We start from the raw sequence: 27,841 nt of genomic DNA on the forward strand, positions 1-27,841 counted from the left end.
TCACGAGTAGCAGTTTCAAACTCACAGCAGTTAAAAAAAATAGCATATTATTCACAAAAAAAGCGTCATTTCATATTACGACGCAGTCATCGAAAAACTGCCTTAAAAATTAATTTCACTGATGTTAATGCTTTTAAGTTACAAATATTTTCTATAAAAATTTGTCTTCAAAAAGATTTCTAATCAACGCGTCTAGCATTTTCTAAGATGATAATAGAATATCAAATTTTACAATAAAAATTTTATACTACCTACAATTGACATTTTAAAAATTAAATTTTTAAAACGTCATTTTTAAGATTAGGTACTTGATTTTAAGGACAGAATGACAAGTTTTATAAAGGAAAGCCTGAAGATTTTTTTTAACTTTATAAGGGACACTTTAATAATAAATTTTTTCCCTTAGTTTCACTAAATAATCCATTTTTTAGCTCATAACTTATTTTTTAAACTTTAGTCTTTAAAATTATTCTACACATTTTACATATAGGCTAAGGGAGAAAATTAAATTTTCTATGTAAATAAAGCAAAAACATGAAAATAAAACTATCTTTCTAAGTTTTTGAGTTGAAATATCAAATTTATTCGACATTTCGATTGTTCAATTCCTTTTACGAAATAAATAATAATTGTCTTCGAAAAATAATTTATGATGTTCTGAACACAAAAATCATAATACTATTATATAATCTTCTTCTTCAGCACGACAACCCCTTACAGGCCTTGGCTGCCTCAACCACACGTAGCCTCCAACGCATCCTGTCCATGGCGACTTTTTTCCAATTGTTTATCTTCAATAATTTTAGATCTTTAGCAGTGTCATCCAGCCATCTAGTTGGAGGTCTTCCTCTGGCCCGAGGTCCCGAAGGATTTTTAAAGGTGGCGTGATTCGGACTGCATTATTTTCTGGACCTCTCCAGATATGGCCAAGCCATCTTAATCTATTGCTTCGGATGACCTGCACTATCTGTGGCTGTCGATAGAGTCTATATAATTCAAAGTTGTATCTGATTCGCCAACAGCCTCTTTCCTGTACTGGGCCAAAAATATTTCTAAGGATTTTCCTTTCAAAAACAACAAGAGTACGCTGAGTGTCTGCTTAGTGTCCATGTTTCACTTTCATAGAGACTATTATGTAATACTAATATATAATCAAATATTATCGTTCCAAAGGTCATACATTTTTTACAGAACTACATAAAGTAGCTTTATTTAAATTTTTTTTTAAAAATTAAGAAATAATAAAGCGCATCCCAAAGACGAACCATATATCTTTTATTAATGCCACACTCAACACTGATTCCGATTTAAATGCCAAGTAAGACCAAAAAGAAGTCGTAATATGAAATGACGCTTTTTCGCGAATAATATGCTATTTTTATAACTGCTGTGAGTTTGCAACTGTTATCTACTCATGACTGTTAGGTGAAGTTTAGCCTATCTAAAGACAACGCTGTCTGCGGTTATTTTGAAAATGGCGCAAAACGTCACTATGAAGAAAAACCACAGTTTTGCGAAAATTAAAAACTTTCGTGGTCTAATTTTTTAATATTTAAGAAACTTACTCCATTGCTGCATTACCTCGGATCATAAAAATTCGCAAAAACTGAGAATAAGGCAGTGATTTTGATAATTTTCATCTAGGTTGAAAAATTTCACCAAACTGGTGATTTTTGAAATTTTTTAGTAACTTTTAAAATGAAGTTATTTGTCTGTTCTAAAGATAATTCTTCAAGGCGATATTTCACATAGATATACACTGGTTATCATAAATTAAGGAAAAATCACAAAAATAGCGATAACTCTTTCAAAAGTAAGCCAAACCGTGCAAAATTTGCATATGTTGTCCACTAAGAGTAGCTGAGTAAAATTGCAATATGCAAATTAGTGGCGCTGCACTCGGCTTACGTCATCTGCCTGGAGCATAAAAGTCCAAGTTTGAGAGAAAGCACACAAATTTTACTGTGATTGCGACATTGAAAATCTGAGATAGCCAATTCGTAATAATGACCTCTAGGCATCATTTGCCTGAAGAACTACGATGGAGAGCCATCGGGAGACTAGAGGCAGGGCAGAGTCAATCAGAAGTGGCCAGATGGCTAAATGTGAGTCCATCTGTGGTTCATAGACTTTGGAGGCAATTTCAAACCACAGATTCGGCATCTAGGAGGTTCAGTCAAGGACGGCCAACTGTTACGACCAGTGCCGATGACCGATATTTGACATTAAGTGCACGCAGGAATAGAACCGCTACTCCGACACATCTTAGATCCTCTCTTGCTGCAGCCACCGGAAGGTTGGTGTCAACGTCAACTGTGCGCAGAAGGCTCCACGAAGGTGGTCTGTATGCGAGACGACCAGCCATTTGCGTGCCGCTCACATCACGCCATAGGAGAGACCGTTTGCAGTGGGCCCGACAACATGTCCACTGGACGTCAGATCAATGGAGGCCTGTTCTCTTTACGGATGAGTCCAGGTTTAGTCTAGAAAGTGACAGTAGACGTTATTTGATATGGAGAGAACCTGGGACCCGTTATCATCCATCAAACATCCGTGAAAGAGATGCATACGGAAGAGGCAGTGTCTGTGTTTGGGGAGGCATATCCTTAGGAGGGCGCACATACCTCCATGTCTTTCCAAGGGGAACCGTGAATGCTCAGGTTTATCGAGACAACATCCTTGATGCTTATGTGCGCCCATATGCCGGGGCAATTGGTGATTGCTTCCTGTTACAGGACGATAATGCAAGACCACACAGAGCTCGCATTGTTGATGATTATCTTCAACAGGAAACAATTACTCGCATGGAGTGGCCAGCTCGATCCCCGGACTTGAATCCTATCGAGCACGTTTGGGATGCTCTAGGGAGGCGTGTATCTGCCATCAATCCGCCCCCTCAGACCCTTGCCACGCTTGCAACTGCTTTACAAGAGCAATGGCTCTCACTTCCTATTGAACTGATAGACCGCATAATTGAAAGCATCACACATCGCTGTTTGTGCTGTATTGCTTCTAGAGGCAATCATATTCCATATTAAAGGTACTTTTTCTATTGCAAACCGATACTTCCAATTTGTTTATTTTATACATGTGCTAATTTCTATACTACTATTAATGTCTGATAATTTCTTTTTATGTTGTTTAATACCTTACTATGTGTTGTATATTGTGGGTAAGTTTCATAAAATTCCATGTGTAATTTCTTGAGTTATCGCGATTTTTGTGAATTTTCCTTAATTTATGATAACCAGTGTAGTTTAAAATGATTTCATCGCTTCAAGTGTAAAGTACTTAAACTATGTTTTTTTTAAATTTTCCTTAGCGACAGAACTTCGAAAAACAGCTTTTAAGAAGTTGTTTGTACGAGGGATGTACCGAAAACCCGCCATTCACCCGGAGTTGGTAAGAGAATTTCAGTGCCCGCTACCGGGTAAAAAAATTTCTATCTTGCAGCATTTAACGAGCCGCTCTCCGGTAAAGCATTTTCTTTAATAAAATAATAATAATTCTGAATTTTTTTTCTTCTAAAGTTAAGGCAACAAACTTTAAAATAAATTAAAGCCTGCATCATAATTGCGACCAATTGCAGGTTTGTGGCAACTAAGAAGAAAATCTTCAAAAAATCTAGCTAATCTTAAAGCCTCTAGACATAAAATTCGTTACCGGTAACAGGATTCGGTTTTTAGTTTCAATTCAAGATCCAATATCGGATACCAGTGCCGGATAACACACATTTATAATCGACACAACCATATTCAGATTTATGGTAACCTTAAAACTGTTCATTTAAAAATAATTGTAGTTTTGGAAATCCGTGTATTTCATCAGCTTCTTGATAATCAAACTGAAATAGTAATTGGTATTTTAATAGACATATATTATTTCGCAGTCTCAAGAACTTGAATTTACGAACGTCTGTAGAAAAGTATGATGGGATAAAAAAACATTTGAGATTCGACCATTTGTTTGAGAATGATCAACTGTTAAACTTGCAAAAATATCATGCAAGCTGATTTCTGCCTTTGAAATGCAACTACAGAGTTGAAATTTGACATGCTGAAAAGGGACATTTATATTTAAAACAAGTTTTTTCGTAATTCCAATTTGTTCGAAAGTCATTGCAATTTTATTCCCTACCCATTTTTTTCTGCATTTTATTTATTTGTTTGAACTACGATTATTTATCCCTTGTTGTGGAAAAATATTTCTTTTTCGAGATCTTATTATCACAAGCTCGCGCTTGACTTGTTGTTGAAAGTAATAGCAAACAAAATTATAAATCACTCCCTATATGAAGTAAAGTCTGACGTCACCGACGGCCGTTTTAGGTACCTAACTTTCAGTTACATTGTTGTTGTTGTTGTTCATTTACGTCGCAATTGAGCTGCACAATGGGCTATTGGCGACGGTCTGGGAAACATCCCTGAGGATGATCCGAAGACACGCCATCACCCTCTCTTTGATCCTCTGCAGAGGGGATGGCACCCCCGCTTCGGTAGCCCAACGACCTGCACGCGAAGTCGAGCACTTTACGGTAGCACAGTTTAACGAGGCTGCACACTGACTGCAGCCAGTGATGCTTGACTTCGGTGATCTGATGGGCACCGTGTCTTAACGTTCAGTTACATATTGTTTCGCCCTTATATACATACATATTATTTCGTCCCTATTCGGGACGAACTCTTACTGAAGGTTAGAAGGGAAATGGAAAGGCCTTCTCAGAGTATCCTTTGGCCAAGGTTTCGCCTTACGTCACAACGTTATGTTACATTTTATTTTGTTTTAGTACAAGACTTTGAAACTTGAAATTACTAAGGCGTGTTCTACAGAGTGTTCGCCTCTCAATTAGGTGACCGAGGTTTGTATCACAGCGGTGACTGGCTTCCGGATCGCACCAACCACAATGCTGACGTAAAATACTCTCAGTGGTAGACGGATTATAAAGTAGAATCTCTTTCCTTCTGGTTAACTGGGAAGGTTTTTCCTGTCGATATAACGCAAATTCGGGCTAGTTCCATCAAAAAATCCTCCGCGATGACTAATTTGCTCTGATGCTTTATCCAGGAATCCAATTGTCTTCTGGATTGGATTCATAATTACAAGGTAACGGAGTTGAACATTTAAAAAATCGTGAACTCAGAATTGCGTCGGCTCTTCAGTGTGCGTTCAATAAAATATAAAATGTTTAAAAGAGATGAAAGCCATTTCCAATTGTTGCTCAAAAAATTTTTGGAAAAATGTTTATTTTTAAGAAGGAATTTTTTATTTATTTATTTTTTTTTTTTTGAATGCGAAGCAACCACGAGTGTTGGCGAAGGGAGCCTCTTAGTTTATTTTAAAAATAAAAAACTCCTTTTTATTTTTTCGCAATTGAACAAAAAACTGCTTTAGAAACATTTTATTGCATTTTCAGTATAAATTGACGCTTACATTGAAAAGAAGCATATACGGCCAAAACTAGCTATATGAAACTCTAAGCTAAACTGTTACTAAAAAGCGTGTTTTTTACTAGTTAGCACCAAAAATTCCATTTCGAACTATTTTGTTCAAAGCTCTCTTCCAAACTAACAATCTCTATTCAAGCTAACCATGGAAAGGTCTTGTTGTTTGTTTTTTTCCACCATGTAACCCAAATACATGTTAGATCCACAGAAAAAGGTTTTCATTTAAGCTAATTATAGTATCTTGTTTGCCGCTTTATCAAGCTTACCTTTCTATGCCCCCCGGCAATCGTAGGGTAGCACCATTCCATTTATCTAGATTAGTCAGGTATTATTTCTTATACGCTTTTTCCATTAATTGAAATAAAAACAAAACAAAGTCGATAAGCCTAATGTCTCAAAAATCATGAAAGTTTTTTAGTATTGAAATTAAAAATTGCGTACTTGTACCAATTTAAGCATTTGGCATCGCTAAATAGACGAGCGAGCATTGGATCCTATATATAGTTTTACGTTGAAATAAATGAGAAAAAAAACTAGACGATAAAACTTAATAACTTTGAAATGATTAGTTCCATCAAATTAATTTTTATTAAATTAGATTTAACGTACAAATAAATTAACATACGCAAGGACCGTGCTAAGGATTTAAAAGTAATAGCCAGTAAAATTAGTCAAATATCGCAAGTATTCGCTAATTTTCGAAAGTCTTCTCCAAATGAAAATCTTAACAATTTTTTATGATGAATTTTTTTCCCCATTGAAAACTATTTTACAGTATCTTGTCTCAGGCTTATATTAGGGCCTAATTCTAATTGGTTATGATATGCGGCACATTTACTGAAAATTACACATATTTTTAACAAATGACGCCATACACTTTAGATTTGAGATAGAACTTTTTCCCAAACAGGAATAGATTTTTAATTTTTATAGAAAGAAACCATTCCAATTTTTTAATGTTACAAGGAACCTTAAAAATTACATCTTTACATTTGATGAACGTTACAAAGAAATCTTGCAAATGACTTTTACAAAATAATTTTATAAGTTGGCACCGTGGATTTTATGTTTTAAGGACATAATATTTTTAAGAGTTTTATCTTCAACATGTTACAATGCGCTTTGTATTCAAATTGTAGGGTTTTTTTTTCACAAGTGAGAGTATCTTAAAATACGCTAATACAAGCCTGCATATGTAATTTTAAATTTATGTCCCACGATTCTCGTTTCGATATGGTCTCGTGTTCTTTTCGGCTTCCTATATTTAAAAAGAATCCTGAAGGATTCAGTTTTAAAGTTTAATCGTTTTTAAATAAATGTGAAATTGTTTGCCATTAGTTGAAAAGAAAGGAGGCGAGACACACTGAAATCCTCTTCCGACGATCCTATTTTATACATAACATGAAAGGAAAATATTATCAGAATCTTAAGGTGTAGTAATAATAGTTTATTTAAGTCGCACTAGTGCTATGTGCAGCTATGGTGTGCAGTGCGGGCTATTTTATTTTTTATATCGGTCGTTGTACAGCCGACCCAATATTGGGTATACGCCTACTAATTTTAAACCCATTCCAGAAGACAAGGGAACTCCTTAATTAAGTACTAGAAGAAATTTGCCTTCGTGGAGGATTTTTTGATGAAACTAACCCACATTTGCGTTACATGGAGAGGAAAACCTCCCACGGTTAGTCCGATGGCAAGCGGACTCTAACTCCTGATCCGTCTGCCACTGAGGATATTTTACGTCAGCACTGTGGTCGGTGCAAGCCGGGTGCGGAATTCGTATCAACCAGCCATCGCTAGGAATCGAAACTGTTTCACCACAATTTTGATATTTTACAAAGGCGTTGGCTTTCCCGCTTTGGTAGCCAGATTATCTGCGTGCGAAGTTGATCACTTTTCGGTAGAACTGTTTAGCAAAAAATAATACAGCGCAGCCTCGGTCCTTTTTTATGCTGATAAAAATGATCACCTACCCACTCATAGATAATCTTAAGGAAATAAGTAGAGGTCCAGATGGTAGATACTTTATTTACTTCACACTAGAGCTGCACAATGGGCTGTTGGCGACGGTCTGGGAAGCATCCCCGATGATATGAAGACACGCCATTACAATTTTGATCCTCTGCAGAAAGGATGGCTCCTTATCTCTTTGGTAGCCTGACGACCTGCGCGCGAAGTCGAGCACTATAGTGTAGAACAGTTCAACAAAGATAAATACTGCGTGCCCTCGGTCTCAACACAGGTTGATCGAAGTGGGCACCCATCCGCTTTCTGACCGTAGCCAGTAATGCTTGACTTAGGTGTTCTCCTGGGAACCGACTTACGTGTTCTACTGACGTCATCGTCTTTACACGAAGACGATCAGTCCATAGCGGGACAGGAGTCTAGATAGCGAAAATTGTTATTTTAAATACTATTTGGTTTTTGAGATATTGAAAAGAATCATGGTCCCGCAGTGGAATGATCGTTAAGACACGGTTCCCAGCAGATCACCGAAGTCAAGCATCACTGGCTACGGTCAGTGTGCGGGTGGGTGACTACTTGGATCAGTCTGCGTAGGGACCGAGGGTGTGCGGTATTGGACCTCGTTAAACTGTGCTACCGTAAAGTGCTCGACTTCGCGCGCAGGTCGTCGGGCTACCGAAGCGGGGGTGCCATCCCTTCCGCAGAGGATCAAAATTGTGATGGCATGTCTTCGGATCATCCTCCGGGATGTTTCCCAGACCGTCGCCAATAGCCCATTGTGCAGCTCTAGTGCGACGTAAAGTAACAACAACAACAAAAGAATCATGCTTAAGAACTGTGGTAAAATTTAAGCTTTTGTTAAAGTGTTACAAAAGCTTGAATTTGTATCTGTTAAAGTTCGAAAGCTGTTAACATCCACCTTACCTAACTAATCTGCAGATTAATTAAAGTACGTTAAAGTGCGGAATCAAGCGTTTTTCTCAATTCACCAAGGTAAAGAGCGCATTAACCTTTTCCGAACCATTAGAGAGTAAGTTTCTCTGATTTTATCAACTAATTTAGTGATTGCGTTAATTTGACTTGAATCTTCAAATATTGAAAAAAAAAATTATGACATTATGTGTTAACTTTCTTAGTTGAAATAATATTTTAAACTATTCGATTCCTTGCATTAGAGTTTTTAAAGTGATTCACGCTTCATTTTATCGACTAATGAGTGTTGATTGTGCAACTTTAAGTAACTTTTCATTTTTAGATAGTAGAAAGTAAATAAAAAATATTTTGTTAATTTCGCGCAGAAGCATCTCTGTTGTTCCAGCAAAGATTTTATTTTCACTTTAACAAGTGTCTAGTAGGTAACGTGTAAATTACCTAGATAATTTGAGAAATGTAAAAAAAATTTGCTATTTTAACGAATTACCCTGGTGAAACTGCACATCAGCTAATCTGAATACAAAAACTGATATATAGACGGCAAAAGCATATATCAATAAGTAATAGGTAAAGATTCTCGTAGACAAAGATTTCCTTTTCATCGTGATGGAATTTTTTATTGTTTCCGCAACTTCAAAAAACATACGAGTTATACACATTGGTATGAGCTTTAGTTTTTGCTTTATTGTTTTAAGACTTTTCCAGGTTTTCTTTGAGACATGCATAATTTTAAATGCATTCGTTTAACTTAATACCATAATTCAATTTCTAAACAAACGTAACTGAACATTTTTTTTGTTGTTTTTTTTTGAAGAGATTTTTAGTGACAAAATGAAAATTTCATCCCCATGTATATTATTCACTCAGTTACCGTAACTACTTAAATTAAAATGCAACAAACAACGAAATTTTGGGTAAAAATTTAAGAAATAAAAATTAAAACTTCTTTGCAAGATCTTTTTAATAATTAACAATAAGTTAAAAATACTAAGGAAACAAAATATATTTTTAAAGAGAAGAAAAAAATATTAATAAAGATAAAATGTTTTTTAAAAATACTTAAAAAGCCGAAAAACATAAGAAAAAGATATATAATATCGATTTCAGCTCAAACGATTACATCAGCAAAAAAAAAAAAGAGTGCTTTCTAATATTATATAAATATAGCCAAAACAAAATATATCAATACAATAGTCTCTTTATTGTGTTTATATACATATATTACTTTATTAAAATTTCGTAGCTCACAGACTTTTATTAATACTACTGGTATTTTGTTAAAATTTCAAAATGATGGAATAAAATTTTCCCTTATCGGTTTTAGACGTCCACTGTCTCTTCAATGTTTTCAGAAACGTCACGAGGACAATATTTTCCTGGTTTTTTGACTGGATAAATTTAAAATATACAGTCCTTACCTGTGAATAGAGGGTTATAACCCAGTCATGACGGTTTTGATTTAGGTGATATTGAGGCTCTTAGGCGTTAATTTTTACTGTTCGATTTATGCTTTCCTTTTACCTATTTACATTGTTATATATTTTTCGAATGATATGAGTGTAAGCATTTTGCAATTCTATTTCCCCCCAATACAGCACAGTTGATGGTGACAAAAGAGGCTCATAATAATTTTAAAGAGTAAAACATTGTTTCAGTTCAATATTTTTAAGCAAACTGTTCATATAAATTTTTTTTTTTGTTTTAATTATGTTCATTAATTTATACAGGCTCCACGATAATTTAGAGCTATATTTTAGTTTTGATATTGCTTAGAATACAAAAAAAAAAGTATTTTTAAATGAAAAAGCAAAAACGATTCACAGAAATCAGCATACTACTTATATTGAATGACTCTGTTCTTGGAATCAAACAAATTTTTTATTTTTATACTGGAATATTATCCTCTCTTATTATAATTTTTGGGTTCAAGGGCATTAATTTTTATTACACATAATAATCCCCTCCCCAACAATTTCTCTGGTTTTTACACATTTTAAGAGTTTATGATAAAATGAAGAATATATAAATATTGTGTCTTCAAACTGATTTTTAAAATAATGTAAAAAAAATTTTTTTTTAAATTTTATAACTAATTTCTTTCAAATATAAAAGTTAGACACAAAACATTCAATAAACAAGTGAAGTAATCTGAAAGAAACTGCAAAAATAATTCTGGGTATAGGTGAGCTGGTTAAGTATTGTGCACTAAGTTTATAGTATTTAACTTAGAAAAAATTTACAATAAATATTTTTTCCCCAATGTTACAATCCTGCAAGAAAATAAATAATTTTCAATTTTCGCAATAATCAGTTACTTGATAAGCATGTCAAATTTATTATTATTAACTGAAAAGTAAATTTTCTTTTATTCAATAAATTATGTTTAACATGTAATTTTAAATAAACAAATTCTTCCTCTTGGACTTTTTTTCTTTAATTTTCTTAGATGAATTTTTTATACAGTGGTAGAAACTTGATAGTCTGTTTAATCTAATATGCAAAAACACTGACATTTTCAAGCTTGCGGGTATTTTTCTTTTTTAAAAGTAATTTTTTCTTAATAATGGTATAATAACTAATAAATTTTTTTTAGTTATATTAAACTGTTATCATACAGTGTTACATCACAACCAAATATGGATCAGAGGAAAAATTATGTATTATTCATGTACAGAGAAAACAATAAAAAAAAATTTTAATTTTATTTTGTGTAATATATTTTTTGAAATAAATTACTTTAAACGTGGTTAAAATGAATTGTAAATAATAACACTTGAAATTATGAACAGTAATATGAGTTTATGAAGGTATGGATAATTCTAAAAAAAAAAAAGAAGAAAAGAAAAAACATCTTCTATAATTATTTACAAGTACAGTTTAATTTAATGAAATTCTTTAAGCAAGTGATTAAATAAGCAAAAATAATCTGTGTCACATATATGTTTAATTTTGTAAAATAAATAATTAAAAATTCATTGATAAAAATAAATTATTTAAAATCTGATTAAAATGTAATAGTAGAAAATATGCAATTTTTATTCAAAAGGAATAAATGTACAAAATTTTTTAAAAAATAACAATAATACTGAAAAAAAGTGGGGGAGTTTTTCTAAAAATTTGAAGTTTTTTACCACTCTAATACAAACATTAACCCTGTAAAAAACTTTTTGGAAAAAAATTATGATTAAAAATTGAAAATCAACCCAGTGGAAAGTCAGTGAGTCAAAAACAAACTGTTGTCTTTTACCTTTATAAACACACTTTTGAAGATGTGGAACAAACTATGGTCATTGTGTTTAAATTCATTAAAAGAAATACTGTAACAGAACGAATTTAGAATTGCCACCACGCCATCTTGTGTCGAGAGCAGTAAAGAATTAACTACAGCAACCGAAGGGAGAGCATCTCTTAAATAATATCTCTGTGTTAGTGTTTTGTGAGTTTCGTCGTTAATTTGTAACTGTTTCTGTGCTCTGCTATTGAATATAAATAAATAATTCAGGAACTAGCCAAGTGTTTTTATTTCTTGGAAAATGGTTATAATACCAAAAAACATAAAACTTCTAATAGTTTATATTAATACATTATTCAATAATAAAAAATAAAAAAACTGTACAGGTTTTATTGGAAATGCATTTTGTTTTCATTAGTGAAACAAAAACACATTATTATTTTATAAAAAGTCTTTCAGTAGATGATTATGACATAAATGCTGATTTTAAACCTTATGATAAATAGTCAAAAAATCATTAGTTACAATACAATATGAGTTAAATATATCTAAAAGCAAACATAAAAATACAGTTAAAAAAGATAACATATGATAAATGGGTACACATTCTTTAGGGCAATTAATATAATTATTTCACACGCTTCTGTGCAGTTCCAATATTACACTGATTCACCTGCAAGAGAATTAAAAAAAATTATTTTAGTCATAATTTGATGCCAAAATATTGTCAATCAATACCAATATTGACAGCAAATTTATACTAACCATAACAATAAACATATTAGTGTAGAAAAACGAAAAAGTTGTGTAGAAGTTTTGCTTAGAATTCAGACTTTGGAGGACGAAAATGTGCTTACTTAATTTGTTATGATAATGAGTATGAAAAATGATAAAACATCTGCAAGAGTTGTTGTATATGATTATGGCTAGGGCCCTATAAATTATGCGAAGATGCGGAAACCCGCATAATTCACAATTATCCGCATAATTTACAATTTTCTGCGTAATCGTAGCATATCTGTATAATTTTTATTTTTCAGCAAAATGTATTTGTTTACCAGATAAATTTCTCCTTAAGGTTTTTTTTTCCAATTGAAATATATCTTCTTTTTCAGTTCCAAGAATCTTTTTGGTCAGGTGGTCCGATCTTTCCAAGAATCCCCCTCCCCCCGGCACATAGCTTCTTATCAGTCGCCATCATCTTCAGTTTACATAGAATTTTTTAGCAGTGAAATAAACCTTACTCCTGACACTGCTTGTCTCAATCAGTGCAAAGTTTTGGTGGAAAGCAAGTATGTTTGCAAAGACTTTCAGTTCATCGCAGAACATGCTCAGATATTATGGGATACTCTTCTCTTTTTCGAAACATGTGGTGCATCTATTCACAAAGCTTACAATAAGATTTTTGATCTGCGGTCTAAACTTCGATGTAATTCTCAGGCATCATACTCACGAAAAGATTCACGCAACGTCTTTCTTCAAGAAGTGTTTCACAAAACAATTGCAAAGTTGAATACTTACTACTCTCCAGAACTAGACGTATTCAAAAAACGAGGGCCCAAGTTTAGTCAACCTGCATTAAACTTCATGAAAGCTGCCAGAGTTTTCAATTCAGAACAAATAGTCAACCTCAATATTGAAGACGACGATGTATTCAAGAATATTCCAGGAATGAGTGGTCAAGATATAAAACTCGAGTATGCTGCTTATAAAGAACATGTAAAAGAATCTTCAAACCAGGACTTAATTAGATTCTGGAATTCAGAGGTAGTCTCAGAGAGATTTCCAGAACTTACAAAAAAAGCAAAACAAGTGCTCTCAGTGCTTCCTAATTCAGTAGATTGTGAAAGAGCTGTATCCTGATATGGCCAAATTTTTACAAAACAAAGACAAAGTTTGATAGAAAACGCAGCTTCTGGACTAACTCCTCTCCATTTTAATAAACTTCAATAATTGTTCTGATGTAGAAAATGGATGTACAATACATAAGAAGGTAATTTAGTTGAAATCTTTACTGTATTCATTGAAATTTTTTTTTTTATTAAAACAGGAAAGAAAGTTGAACTTTTTTAAGAGATTTTTTTTTCAGTTTCAATTGTTTTTCAGATCATTCGCAACCTGCATGCATAATTTTTAAAAGACACTGCATCCTTGCCGCATAATTTTTAAAAATTTTCCGCATAATTTATAGGGCCCTAATTATGGCCTTTTAACCTATATATTTAAAATCCTTGTCAAAAAATTAAGAAAATAATACATAAATCTGATGTCCTAAATTAATATTTAAGAAAAAACAAAAACTACAGCAAAATCTGACAAATCATTGATTGATTCGGAAATTTGGAAGAAAACCGCCATAACATCTGACGGCTCTATGAAATTTGGATGCATTTCTAATAATAAGCCCCCTCTATTAGCATCCCTCATCAATCAAACTGGTATTGATGTTTTCGGACAAGTCAGCCTCAAGAGTTTACAGATTTCAATTTTACCTTTTTTTTAAAATTAAAATATTAATTTGAAACATCTAATGCACATACTATTTTTTTACTTAGTTTTTGACAAAAATTTTAACACAGTGAAACCTTGGTTAAACGGGCACTCTTGGGATCGACAAAATTGTCCGCTTACGAGAAGGGTACACTTGTAATGAAGTTTAATGCTGTAAACTGCTTTAAGAATAATTGCAAGGATATAGAAAAAAAGTTAAACAAGCTACAATAAAGAAGTTGCCAACTCTTCCGGTATTCCTGGAAGATTTCATTTTCATATTTAAAGTGCCAGCGAAATTCATGTTATTTCACTAAACTTTTTGAATTATAATAATAATTTTAAATCAGTTTGACCACCACTACATATGAATAATTTCAACAAATATACAAAAGCATATTATTCCTTACGATAGTGAATTTCAACTTGAATATAAATATATTTTTGAGGAAGATATTTTTTCGGTAATTGTTTTACTACCACTTGGAAAATCCATTCTCGAAAAGAGCGAATGTTGGCAGGTATGCAATAATCATTTACAATGATATTTATTTAGACTTTAAAAAATTTTTTTTTCAATACAAAACAAAAATAATAATAATATTAAATAAATGACAACATTTGATTTCCTAGTTACACAGACATTCAAGTGAGCAGTCATATGATACCGAATAGACGCTGTTAGTCCTACGTCACTTCCTCAAATCATTTGACAATTAGGTTCACTCCCCATTACTTGATAGGAAATGTGGTAATACCTCCTTGAAAGTAAACCTCTACTATGCACAGAAAAAAAAAGAAAGCAACAAAGCATACTTGTTGCTTTTTTTTTCTTCTGTGCTTGAGGCTCTGTGTGAGGCTTGTCATACTCACAATTGATCATCTGTCAAATGTCTAAATAAACGTTTCATTCATATGAACACCTCAGTGATTAGATTCCTGTTCTCCTTTTTAGCACAATTGTGTTAAATATAGTCTCCAAATTGATAATATTTTGAAAGGAATTTTCAGTGAGGAAGAGAATTTGAGAGCATTTAAGACCATCATATCAATCTGTGGGGTCTCATAACCAGTATCATTCAAATCAGTGGTTTCCAACTGGCGGCCCGCGAACTAAAATATATTAGTTGTCATTTTTTTGCGGACAATTTTCGTAAAAAAATCTATATGGGTTTAAAATACTTTTCTCGTTAATAAAAACGTAATTTCTTTGTTTCTGTTAACTTTATCGTACCATACCATATCAACAGTATCATACCAAAAAAAATTTTTTCTCGGGTTTTGCACCCAAGAAAATATTTATTCAAATACGAAAATAATCGTAATATGTTGTTCTTTTTTTTTTTTTTTTTTTTGTATTTCGTGAATATAATTTAGCAAGTGCGTATCAGAAAATTTTTCAAAGAAATTCTCCGATTTAACCTTTTGAAACCACTCATTTTGGACGCAAATATTTACACACACATTTGTAAATTTTAAATGTAAATACCTATTCTCTGGTGGTTGCAGCAGACAAACCTCAATCTTGTCATTGAACATTTTGTGTGCTACTATGCAAGTTTTAATACCAACCTTTTTAAAGTTTCATATCTTAACAATTAGATATCTGTTGCACATTAATTGTTTAATACATGGAGGCACATTAAAGTTATTCTAGCCCGAATTTTTTAATATGCAATTAAAATTTTTTAAAAAACTACTTCCTATTTTAATTTGTAATTCAATACTTTTGTTTTGCACAACTTGGTAAAAACCTGGCAGTAATATTTAATGTTCCTTCAAACATAAAAGAGTCCTACATAAAATTTTGATAAAGCTGCGACCCGCTATTTGATTTGTGTTTTTAATTGTGGTCCCCGGCCTTATGTAACTTGGAAGCCCCTGATTCAGATGAAAAGATGCGACCATCAGTAATATGTCATATGAGCAGTATCATTTTCTCTCCTTTCTTCGCAAAGATAAAAGGTGAAAGGAGACTGATTGATTTTTTAGAAGTGAAATGGCTTAATATTTTTAGTTCTGGATAAGATTAAAAAAAATGGCGGCTCAATTTTTTCCTTAGAATTTAAAGCAGATTTTTTTTTTTTTTTAAATTTAGAATAAATGCTGTCCAATTTGTAGATAGAAAATAAGGTTTCAGGGCATAAATGACTGTTTGGTTACAGGAGTGTCTGCTTTGCGGAGAAGGTACACGATGGTTTATTTTTAGAAGATTCACAGGGAATGAAAAATAGGCCCGTAATTAGAGGCACCCACTTTGTAGGAGTGTTCGTAATGGGGAGGTTTCACTGCAAATATATTATCTGTGCTACGTTACAGATCATCTTTTAAACACAGAGTGAAGAAATTTTAATAAATAACATACCTTAGTGGCAAATCTAAGTGAGTTGATTGTTTCATTTAGATTTTCCTTATCAGGACTAATATTTACAAACATAAGAGTTTTACTATTTCCACCAAGAGAGTTGGCGAGCAGATGAGTTAACTTACTGTCTCTGTATGGTATATGATTATCCTGTAAAATAAACAATTAATTTTTAAATAAATTTTATTAGAAAATCAATAATCTAAATTTTTTAAATAAAAAACTTCATGTAATACAGTATGTATGTATAATACAGTATGTATGTATATATCTTGTACACACTAAAATTTTATCAACAGTGAACAGAAAGAAAAGAATACACTGAATCATTTAAATACTTTGAGTATGATACTTAAAAACATTAATGAATTACAGAATTTAAAAAATGATAAAAAAGTCTTATTTGAAAATTTAAAATATATTTATATATATATATACAGTGAATTCGCGATAACTCAAATCTGATAGGACTGACGAAAAACTTCGACATATCGGAAGTTCGACTTACCGTTAGTTTCGGTTTTGAACTTTCAATGCTTATTAATCATTTTTCTGACAAGCCATTTACGATAAGACTGTTTGAAGCACTTTATGATACCCTGGTGCATCGGCTGCAACTTTGCTGTTGTGTTTGGCAGGAGAAACTGCAAGTTTACAGCTTTCAAATTAGGTTGATCACTATGTGCTGTGCATTTATCCATAAAGAGTATCACTTTTCTTTTTTTAGCGAATAATTTCAGATCCAATTTTCTTACATAGTCTTCAAATAAAACTGATGTCATCCAAAACTTTTTGTTAGACTTGTAATCCAAAGGATACGTTTTTACATTCTTGAAACATCGGGGATTTCGCTTTTTTTCCGATAACAAAGGGCAATTTCTCTGTCCCAGACGCATTTCCTCCAACTAGGACAGTCAAACGTTCTTTGCTCATTTTACCCCCTGAGCAGTTTTCTTCCTTAAACATCATAGTCTTATTTGGAAGACATTTAAAAAATAAACTTATTTCATCAAAATTGAAAACATCATTTTAACTGTATCCTTGAAGTAAATTTGGTAACGTTTCACTTAACCACTGTTCACATACTTCAAGAGGGACAGCTTTATCTTCTCCATGAAGAGTGCGAAAGACATTGTGTGTGTGTTGCAAAGGAAGGGGCAAGATATCATCTCCTATGTTTTTTTTCTGGCTTTAAAAGATAAAAAAAAAATCGAGTTAAAGGGAGTAAAATTCGAGTAATCAAGAATAATTAACATGAAATTGAAGATAAAAGGGTCGGGACCTCATAAAAAAATCGAGTTATAGTAATATTCGAGTTATCGTACTTCGAGTTATAGCGAATTGACTGTATATATATATATAACTTATATATATTATACACATGCATGATAAATATGAAAAAGGTTTAGAGAATTTATTAAGTAACAAAATGTTCAAAATCATTAAGTTTAAAAACAAAAGCTTTTGATCAGAGTACTTTGCTTTTGTATTATATCATACTACATATAATTTTTTAAATGTATACATAAATCAATATTTTTTACTTTTTTGATCTGTAAATTTTAATTTTAAATTACAGTTCTTATTTGATTTTCAATTAAACTTTTCCTTTTCTTTTTTTTCAGTGCCACAAAAAACTTTTCAAACACTTGACGAAGCTGATCTGAATACGAACTCATCGATCAAAAACCGGGTGAACAGCTAACAGGGAGGAAAACCCAGTCTTTCATAATATGCTTTAACCACTTGAAACATCACTTTCAGGGGTGCCACTGAAAAAAATTTCAAGACTGAATTTATTTTCTGACCAAATCTAGCGTTGTTTACCAATCTTTTAGAAATTTATAGCTCACTGACACCAAAATTTAACCTTTCCTTGATAATAGCCTAGATATTAAATCAATCATTTGATTATTTTTTCTCTTTATTTCATATTTTTTTTAGCAAACAAAACGAAAATAACAGCTAACCCTATATATTTTTTACAACTATTACTGAACAACCTAAAACCATTCTTATTTCTATTTTACACTTCACCGTTACTTATTTTTTGTTCTAGCACTATAATTTCTTTCTTTTTTTTTAAAAAAAAAACAATCTTTTGTTTTAACTTTGGCCAGCATGACAATAAGTTAGGGTGGGGGACGCAAACTCGAGCAGATTTAGATTCAGCAATAGCACAAATTTAATTACACAAGCAGATGAAGTTCAATTAATCCCATTTGTTAAGACTTTAAGAATAAGATTTAGTGAAGCTGACAAAAAGAAGATAAATAAAAGTCCTGACATCATTACCATATCATATGTTTTCATTGAAATATATTTTTTTATTTTGACCAAAAAATTTTTTAAATTTCTAATGAAAAAAAAAAAAATAATTAATTTGTTAGTTTCTCAAGACTGAATTCAGTCCCCAGGACTGAAGAGTGGCACCCATGATCACTTTAACCACAGAGCTCCATTCAAAACGTACTTTGCTAATAGATACAATTTTAGTTAAAGGTTTAAGTAAAGCTCGGTTAAGGACAAGATTATTTAACTAAGTACTCACCTTCCTGGATAATGACATTATTACTTTACCGAGAACCGATAAAGATTTGTTAATAGCCTTTGCTTCAGTTAATCTTTCTCCTTCAGAGCCTGAGTCTTTAACTCTTTCACTTCCTGCTAGGTCAACCAGATTCAAAATGCCTAAAAAAATATTAATCAGAAAGTTAGAAAAAAGCACAATCTGCAAAAAATAATAATAATAAATAACTTTATGTTGTGAAAACAAAATTGATGGATGTGTGGTCAACAAAAAGGCACATTTTTCAAAAATGAATTGTTAAGAATAGCAACAAAAAAAATTTCTTTTGTAATGAGAAAGATAAATTGACTGGTGGTCACCCTACAGAGGTTTGCTTTATAAACATAAAGAGAAAAGATTCTATGAAGGAAATGAAATGATGCTTGTGATCATTTTTTCTGAGATTCCTAAAAGAAACAACATAGTTTTTAATTTTGTTTTTTTTCTTCAAATATAATTTAGTTAATACTCATACATTAATGTTATTATTATTTCATTTTTCAAAATTTCCTAAAAAATTGCTGCAATAACGGAAGATGTAATCTTTAACTCATTCTAAATAAAGGCAGGGGTGATTGTGACATGAAATAAAAAACCCTGAAAACTTTATATGCCAAAACTCAATCAATTCACACATAATAAGTGAAATACATACAGTTTTAAAGACATAATTGGAACTGCATGTTAAAATTAATTAATAAAATTTATTAAATAATAATTAGAAATTAAGCTTTTGTTTTCAATGTATTTCTAAATAGCTACATGTTTACAATCCCCTTGACACAACTACATTTCAATTGTAACAAAAATATGCATATAATTTTGAAACATTTATAAAACTGTTCATAAATTTCATTAAATGGATCAATTATATTGCGCAATCAAACAGACAGATAATTTAAATTTTAAAATTAATTTAAAGTAAAAATTAAATATTTTATTCAAAAGAAAAAAGAAAAACATCAAATTTCTAAATTAATATCTATCTCTTAAAGAAAGATGAAAGTTTTGTTTGTTTAGTCTTAGACAAATATTCTTTCTGAGAGTCAAGAGACAATTTTCTTTTTCTGCCTTCTTTTTGAGAATCACAGTGCTTTTTACTTTGAACTGGAGAAGATTTAGCAGTGCAGAAAGGTGGAGAATCCACATGGCTCTCAGATACATGAATAGTAGCGTTAGGGACATGAGTAGCTTTAGGGACAGTTTTTGCAAGAGACTGCTGGTAATTTGACCAACTGTAGATCAAATTATGAGCAAATTCGCAGTTTATTGGTTCATGTGCAGGATCTTTAGAGCCAAAAACCTCACAAGTACTGGCATTAAGAGAGGAAAGATAATATTTTGTTGTTTGAATAGAGTCTATGGATTCAATATTAAGAGAAGTTGTATTTTCAGACATAATGTCACCCATCAAATTAAAGGTACTCTCAACTGATGGTCCATGTAAACATGTTAAAAGAGCTTTAATCATCTTTGAAAGAATAGGATATTTTTTTACATTGCCTTCTTTCAGTTCAATCACTTTTGACCAATGCTCCATCATAGACTTGCTTTCAAAAAAAGCCAAAGAATCATCAGTCTGATACTGCCTTAGTTCCAAGTCCAGCTTAAGTAGTTCTTGCTTTGAAATAACATTTGGCAAAAATTCTGCCAGCTTCATCAGTGCCAGAAAAGTTGTAGTTTCTCCCCTCAGAACAGGATTGAGAGCAGATAATTTAATTAACAAATGATTGCTCAACGGTAACTTCTGCATATAAGATGCGCAGTTAGAGAAACTTTTTTTCAACACCTTTAAGAAGTCCTGAATAGTAGAATCTGTTTTCTTACTGGTATCTGCAGCATTCATTCCAGAGAAAATGAGTCTGTCAGGCAAATAATTTTTAGAATCTGTGGGGTCGATTTTTAAGACATCCTGATAACATTTAATGTTGCACAAAAGCTCATGCTTTAAAAAAAAGGCAAAGAACTGCTTAGTCAGATTAAACATTTGAACATGTAGTTCATGTAAAAGGCATTCATTTGATTGAAATAATTTAACATATTTGTTAAAATGGGGCAAAACAGCTTGATAAACACCAATTTGTAATAATGTCTTTCTCTGCTCAACAAAAAGTCTTTGAATAATTCTTTTTTTCCTATTTCTTCCATTATCACTGAGATGCTTCTTTTCGAGTTGTCCTTGAATATTTTTAAGACTTATAATTTCTTCATTAGAAAGTTGTCTTTTAGAAAAAACTTCCTTAATATCATTTTCATACAATTTTTTGTCCAATCCAACCACAAAAAATAAAATATTAAAAGAGCATCCCATAAATATTGTAGATGTTCAAGCACTTGAAGCATATAGAGCCATCTGTGGTCAGGTCTATTTAAGGGTTTCAGTAAATTCATCTGAAGAACTGAACAAACTTGGAAAAATAATTCCCTTTTATCAGCACTCTTAAGATCAAAATATATGTTGTCACATAAAACTTCCAAATGCTTCAAAAATGGCCCTGTAAATTGTTTTGAGCAATTGTTTGCAATATGGCATGTTTCTCCATCTATGTCCAACAAATGTGGAGCATTGATGGATCTAATTTTAGCTTCAACACCATTTTCCCCCCACGCATTCTATTGCAGGAATCCATTAATACACTTATTAAATTTGAAAATGGCACTCCATTTTCCCTGAAAATTGAAACAATAGTATTATAAATGCACTCTGCATTACAAGCAGGCAATTTAATTGAAGCTAAATGTTGCAAAATCACTTTAAGCTGGTCCTCAGCAAAGTATCTAACGAGTACAGCTAAAATACTCTCAGAGGCTCTATTAGTGCTTTCATCAATGTTGAGAGAAAAAAAGAATTCTTTAAAACTTTATACTGATTTTCTTTAATTGTTTTTGCAAGTCCATATTTTAGCTTATATGATGCTGTTGTTCTACTAATGTCTAATGAATTTAAGGCCATGGTTTCACGTGATAACGTTTTAGTTAACTCCACAATTTGTGGAGCTAAAGAAAATGGAATTGAATGTTCAGCCAAAAATGATAGAACAAGAGTTTCAGCCCTAGATTTTTGAGTGACCAAATCGACAGTACGTGATTCATCAGTATGAGTTAGATTTTCTGATCCAGGATAAAGGGAATTTAAAATCTGGGAATTTTTAACACACTGACGACATTTTTTATGTACAACTGTTCCAGAATTATTCATCACGGATTTAAACCCTTCATTGTGATATTTGATTGATGTATTGCACGCAATACAGAAACATGTACCTGGTGTATCAATCTTGCGGCAACACACGTTGATTTCTTCTTCTAAGATGTCTTTTTTAATTAACCATTCAAGACGTAACTTATTCCTGCAGTCTTTTTCTAGATCGCTAATGTCATCTTTTTCTGTTAAGAACTTCATGCTTACATAAAAAATGCGATTAACGAAATTACTTTAAAAATGCATGCCGAATATTTAACACAAAACGTGCACAAGGAAAGTCTTTCGGCAGTGAAAATTCTAACACATGCTGACAAGTAGTGCAGCGTGCAACTAAAATCTACAACCCTACACCTACAGCCTCTGCTTTTAATTCCAAAAAATTCGCCAAGCAGTAAATATTTTCTTTTCCCAATCCCTCCCCGCAACAGCGCATTCTCCTTTCCCCCAATCCACCCTCGCAACAGCGTCATGTCTTTCCCAACACAAGCAAAAGGAGAAGAAACGAATTCTTCCCTCTCTCACACTCTTCACCCCCTTCCACTACTGCTCCTAGCCTCGGACCAGCGTAGTACGAATCCTTGCCTGAGGGTTGCTACAAAAGAGCGTTTATCGCTATTTTGCGAACTTTCTATTCAATTTGTGATTTTTTGACAAAACTGAAAGGTGAAGCTCCCGATTTTATACCCGGAACGATAATACGAAAAACCCGGAATTCCAGGGTACCCACGGACCACAATCACCTCTGTAAAGGAAACGAAGAAAATAAAAATATGACCACTGAAGCCGACGTCTTCAGGGGGTACAGGCCCGGTAGCCATAAAACAAAACCATGCTACCGGGCCAGTACCCCCTGAAGACGTCGGCTTCGGTGGTCATATTTTTATTTCCTTCGTTTCCTTTATTGCTACTTTTTTTGAAATTTCTGCTGCTTTTTAGCGTGTTTTTTTCAAAGAAGTTTTATCTATTTAGAATTAAAAATATTTGTGTTTTCTTTTAGTAACTCATTATAAACACACAATTGTTGCATCCTTAATGTTAGCAATTTGATGGATTATTTATTGGGAATGTGAATATTTGTTGTTATAACAGACTTTTCACAATAAACCCCTCATTACATCCAACTTTTAATATTACATTAAAAAATGATTAATGAAAATACTGTATAAATGCGAAAAATAATCCAATTAAGGTAAAATTAAAAAATCACTGTAGGTTACATCAAATGCAATACATACCTTCACAGCTTTCACTTGTAATAGAATTTTCACCAACAATTTTCAGTTGAAACACATAATGTGATCTTGAGGAGTGTTCATTACATTTAGTGGAAAATACAACTCTACTTTTACGAGCTTTTTTCAGTAAAATAAATACCTGAGAGAATAAAATAAACAGTTTTTAACAAAGAGAAGTAAAAGGAGAAAAGGAATATTCACTAAATGATTATATCATATTTGAGATTTTCGTTTTAATCAAAACATGCTTAAAACAAGTTCAAGGAATTATTAAAAAAAAAATTTAATTAATGGCGTAGGTAAGTAGTTATGAACAGTAAAAAGTTTTAATATTTTTTCACAGAAAAAAGATTTCATGAAAAAAATATTTGTGAAATTACTGATTATTTTAGGAATATTATATTTATAATACATCTATACTGATACACAATTACATACTTCTTATTGCATATAATTTGCTTTACTTCGTCTTTTAACACAAACTGTTAAAATTTTTATTTCACTAAGTAATAATTAGGGTTTGTACAAAAACTGCCTTTATTGTGAATCTAGAAAGCGAAATTATTTTTACTTGTGGCTTGAAAGCGAAAATATTTTTAACTTATTGTTACCTCCCCAAAAAAACTATCTACCCCAACTATAATTAATTTACATATATTTGTCAAGATATTAACAAAAGTAAGTATCTTCGAGCATAAATATATTTTTTTAAAGAATATGAATAACTAGGTAAATATGTAGAATTCAAAAAATTTTCAGCAAGTTTTCTTGGTACAGCGCATTTATTGTGAATCTATTGTGAACTGCATTTATTGTGAATCTAGAAAGCGAAATTATTTTTACTTGTAGCTTGAAAGTAAAAATATTTTTAACTTATTGTTACTTCTCCAAAAAAAGCTGTCTACCCCTACTATAATTGATTTGCATATCTTTGTCAAGATATTAACAAATGTAAGTATCTTTGAACATAAATATAATTTTTTTAAAGAATTCACAGCATGAATAACTAGGTAAAGATGTAGAATTCAAAACATTTTCTGCAAGTTTTCTTGGTACAGTGAAACTTGCTAAGTTGACTACTTGTAGTACAACACATTAGTGGTCATACATATTATATATTAACAATCAAAATAAAGATAAATGTAATTAGATTTATTAAATATGAAATGCCTAGGCATTACACATAATGCTGAATGTTCTTAGGCTAAGTATGAAATATGAGAATTATTCATACTTTATGTATAACGTCTAGGCATTGTATATAAGGTCTAAGCATTCTAAAGAATAACAAATTCTATGTCAAAAAAATAATTAAAGTACCATTAAAAAAATATATTTAAAATACGTAAAGAAAAATGAAAGTTGTACAAAACAAAATTTATGCCTTATAAAGGGAAATAAAATTTTCATATAAAAAATAAAATTCAATATTTTGAATTCAATATTTGATATTTTGAATTGCACTTTATTTCAAATTGGAAATGTATTTCATACACTGACGACTAGTTTTAAGTACTATATATAGTGCCTAACATTTTTTTAGAAATCCAGATTTCAAACTTTAAGGATAACACATACGTTAGTTCATAAGTTAAGCTAAGCATATTTTTACAATGGACACATGTGTAAAAATATGCTTAACTTTTGGACACCATTGACAGAATGGAAAACAATTTGTTACATAAATTTAATAAACTAATTAGTTCTTTAAAAATAAATAAATATGAATATTTAGTTAGTAATGATACACACAAGTGCTTTGTCAGTTTTTATAATTAATAATCTCTTAAAATATTAGTGCTAAAAGGACATATATGCAATATGAAAACTTGAACAGACTGAAAGTTATTTTGCTACATGTATTTACAAATAGTTTTAATTCCTAAATAGTTTTATATAGGGTCAACTTACAAAAGGCTTTAACTAAGCATTTTAACAATTCATGGAAATTCTAAAATATGACAGAATAGCATAGAAAATTTCCAATGTGGCTTACAGTAACTTAAATATCAGGATTTAAGTTATGACATGGATTTCAATATAATCAGCAAAATGTTTTCCTTATAAATTCAAGACTGATGATGTGATGTTTCCCAATATATTTAGTTGTCTAACATTATGTATTTAAAGTTAATAAAAGTTACTAAAATGATGCTTTGATTTTAATTGCTGAGCAAATAACCAAGCTTGCCATATATATATATATATATATATATATATATATATATATATATATATATATATATATATATATGTGTGTGTGTGTGTCTCAATCATTATATATATATGCGAACAATCAAGTAAATCACTTAACAAAAGAGTTATACAAATTAAAAGATAGTAAAAAATATTTATTTCTATTTTTTAAAAAAAAGAAAGTTTTACTCAATTCTATATCAGAACTAAAACCTGTAAGAAAGCAGAATAATCAATATAAATGGTAAAAAGTAAGAAAAATAGGGTGAAGAATAGGAGGTGCCTTAGAATAAGAATAAAAAAAATAAATAAATAAGGGAAAGACTAAGAAAATAATTTGAAGAAAGCTTTGCTGATAAGAAGAATTAATAAAAATTACAAGAAACAGAACAAAAAAGTGCAAACCAAATACAGCAAATAATAAACAGCTTACATCATCAGAGCATGTGACAGGTGATGCAGAAACATTGGACAAAAGGCAATCATTTCCTTTGGCAGCAGATTTCTTAATTTCACATCTACTTCCATTCTGAGATTCCCTGTTTAGCAAATCTTGAATCCGCTCATTATATATTTCAAGGAACAAGGCTTCAACTTTGTACTAAAATAGAATATAATTTTAATATATATGAAACAGTGAGTTTTAATGGAGCTCCATAAAAAAGCATCAATAAATATAAGCTTAACTAAATTTACCATATCATCTTTGCACTAAACTAAATAAAATTTTAATTAGTTAAACAGAATTCGCTAAACTTCTTTCAAAGTCACCTCTAGAGCAAACTTAATACAATTTTGTGGAAAATACCTGTTTGGAACAGTCTAAAAGACAGGTATATTAAAAAGAATATGATTCAAAGAAATTTATAACATTAAAAAGAATTTCATCATCCCTAAGATTGTTTGGTCCGAAAAATGCAAAGGTTTACATACCCATATTTGCTTTAATAAATTAGCTATGCTTAGTAAAGAACAACAATGGCACAGTTCAGACACTCAGTTGCTTGCCCGTCACTGTGTAGGACAAGGGCTTTATCTCAGGTGAGAACTTGAGACCCACCAAACTTTAAATTGATGGATTTGTCTGGGACATAGAGGCGGCTAGTGCACATTGCTGATCGTTTTGTCCTTATCAAGATGTTTGTTTCAAAAGTATGGATCCCTTTGACAAACAAATGGCAGTGGGTGAAATGTTTTATTTATACTAATAAGCTGCTATAAAATAAATAACTAAGTAGCAAAGATATGATGTAATGATCTGAAAATAATTCAGAAGTCTAAATTTAAAGACTATTGCAAACAAAGAAACAGTTTTTTCTATATTTTTAAAAAAAATATTTTGTATGATATATTTCTAATAATATGCTTTACAGTTTGTTTACAGTCTGGCATTTAAAACAAATCTTAAGCATACAAAGTACAGGGATGAGATTAGCCAAAAGGCAAAAAAGATGAATTTACATGATAGTAAATTTTACGCAAGCGCAATCCTTTAATAATAAATTCCAGACAGTTTAAGGTAATAAATAATGTGTTGACATATAATTGTGTACTAATCTATCATTATATAAATGATTACATTGATACTTAACATTTAGTGAAAATAAAAATTATCAATTGAAAAAATAAAGCTGGAAATTATATTTTTCCTCAGTTCACATAAGAGAAAATTATTACTTAAAAAACTACCTGGTTTAGCAAATTAAAACTACTGAGAATATACATTAATATTTCATTTCTTTTAACAAATGCTGTTATGTGATTTATAACAAATATGTCAGTAATATTACTTTTTAAATTATATTGGAAAAAAAAACTTTAACAATGGACCGAATTATTATGTTCATATTATAGTCTAATCTAACTAGAGCCTTTGAAACATATCAATAACAGTGAAGTAGAAATATATAGTAACTCCTTAACATACAAAAATTGCTATTTTAGTTTGAAAAATTACATGACTATCCAACTGTTTAGATAATTGCTTTTTATTTGATAAGAATTTTGCATTTTATAGTATAAATAACAACAATTATAAATAAAATTTTGATCATGAGTTAATTAACTCTTTTTCCAAAAAAAAAAATAATTAAATTAAATCCCTTTTTAAGTGATTGCTTTTGTTTGCTATATCTTTTATGTTTGCTATATTTAGTCGTTAGTCCATCTTCAAACATCTTGTGACAAATCCTATTTTTTCTTCT

The 27,841-nt window shown here is 31.2% G+C and overlaps 1 protein-coding gene across 2 annotated transcripts in view; it reads right to left on the minus strand.

Moving 5' to 3' along the window:
- Window positions 1-11,850: 11,850 nt before the first annotated feature.
- LOC107451800 (carboxy-terminal kinesin 2) overlaps window positions 11,851-27,841 on the minus strand; it is a 36,962-nt gene continuing 20,971 nt past the window's right edge. For both annotated transcript variants that reach the window (XM_087161145.1, XM_087161144.1), the window contains exons 9-13: window positions 26,071-26,238; window positions 23,442-23,580; window positions 18,984-19,123; window positions 16,433-16,582; window positions 11,851-12,250 (exon numbers count right to left, since the gene is read on the minus strand). In XM_087161145.1, the coding sequence (XP_087017271.1) occupies window positions 12,206-12,250; window positions 16,433-16,582; window positions 18,984-19,123; window positions 23,442-23,580; window positions 26,071-26,238 (642 nt within the window). In that variant the 3' untranslated portion in view covers window positions 11,851-12,205. The remainder of the gene's footprint in view (window positions 12,251-16,432; window positions 16,583-18,983; window positions 19,124-23,441; window positions 23,581-26,070; window positions 26,239-27,841) is intronic.

Source organism: Parasteatoda tepidariorum, chromosome 4 (assembly GCF_982258835.1).
Source record: "Parasteatoda tepidariorum strain Cologne lab strain chromosome 4, Ptep-v5.0, whole genome shotgun sequence".
Classification (NCBI taxonomy): domain Eukaryota; kingdom Metazoa; phylum Arthropoda; class Arachnida; order Araneae; family Theridiidae; genus Parasteatoda; species Parasteatoda tepidariorum.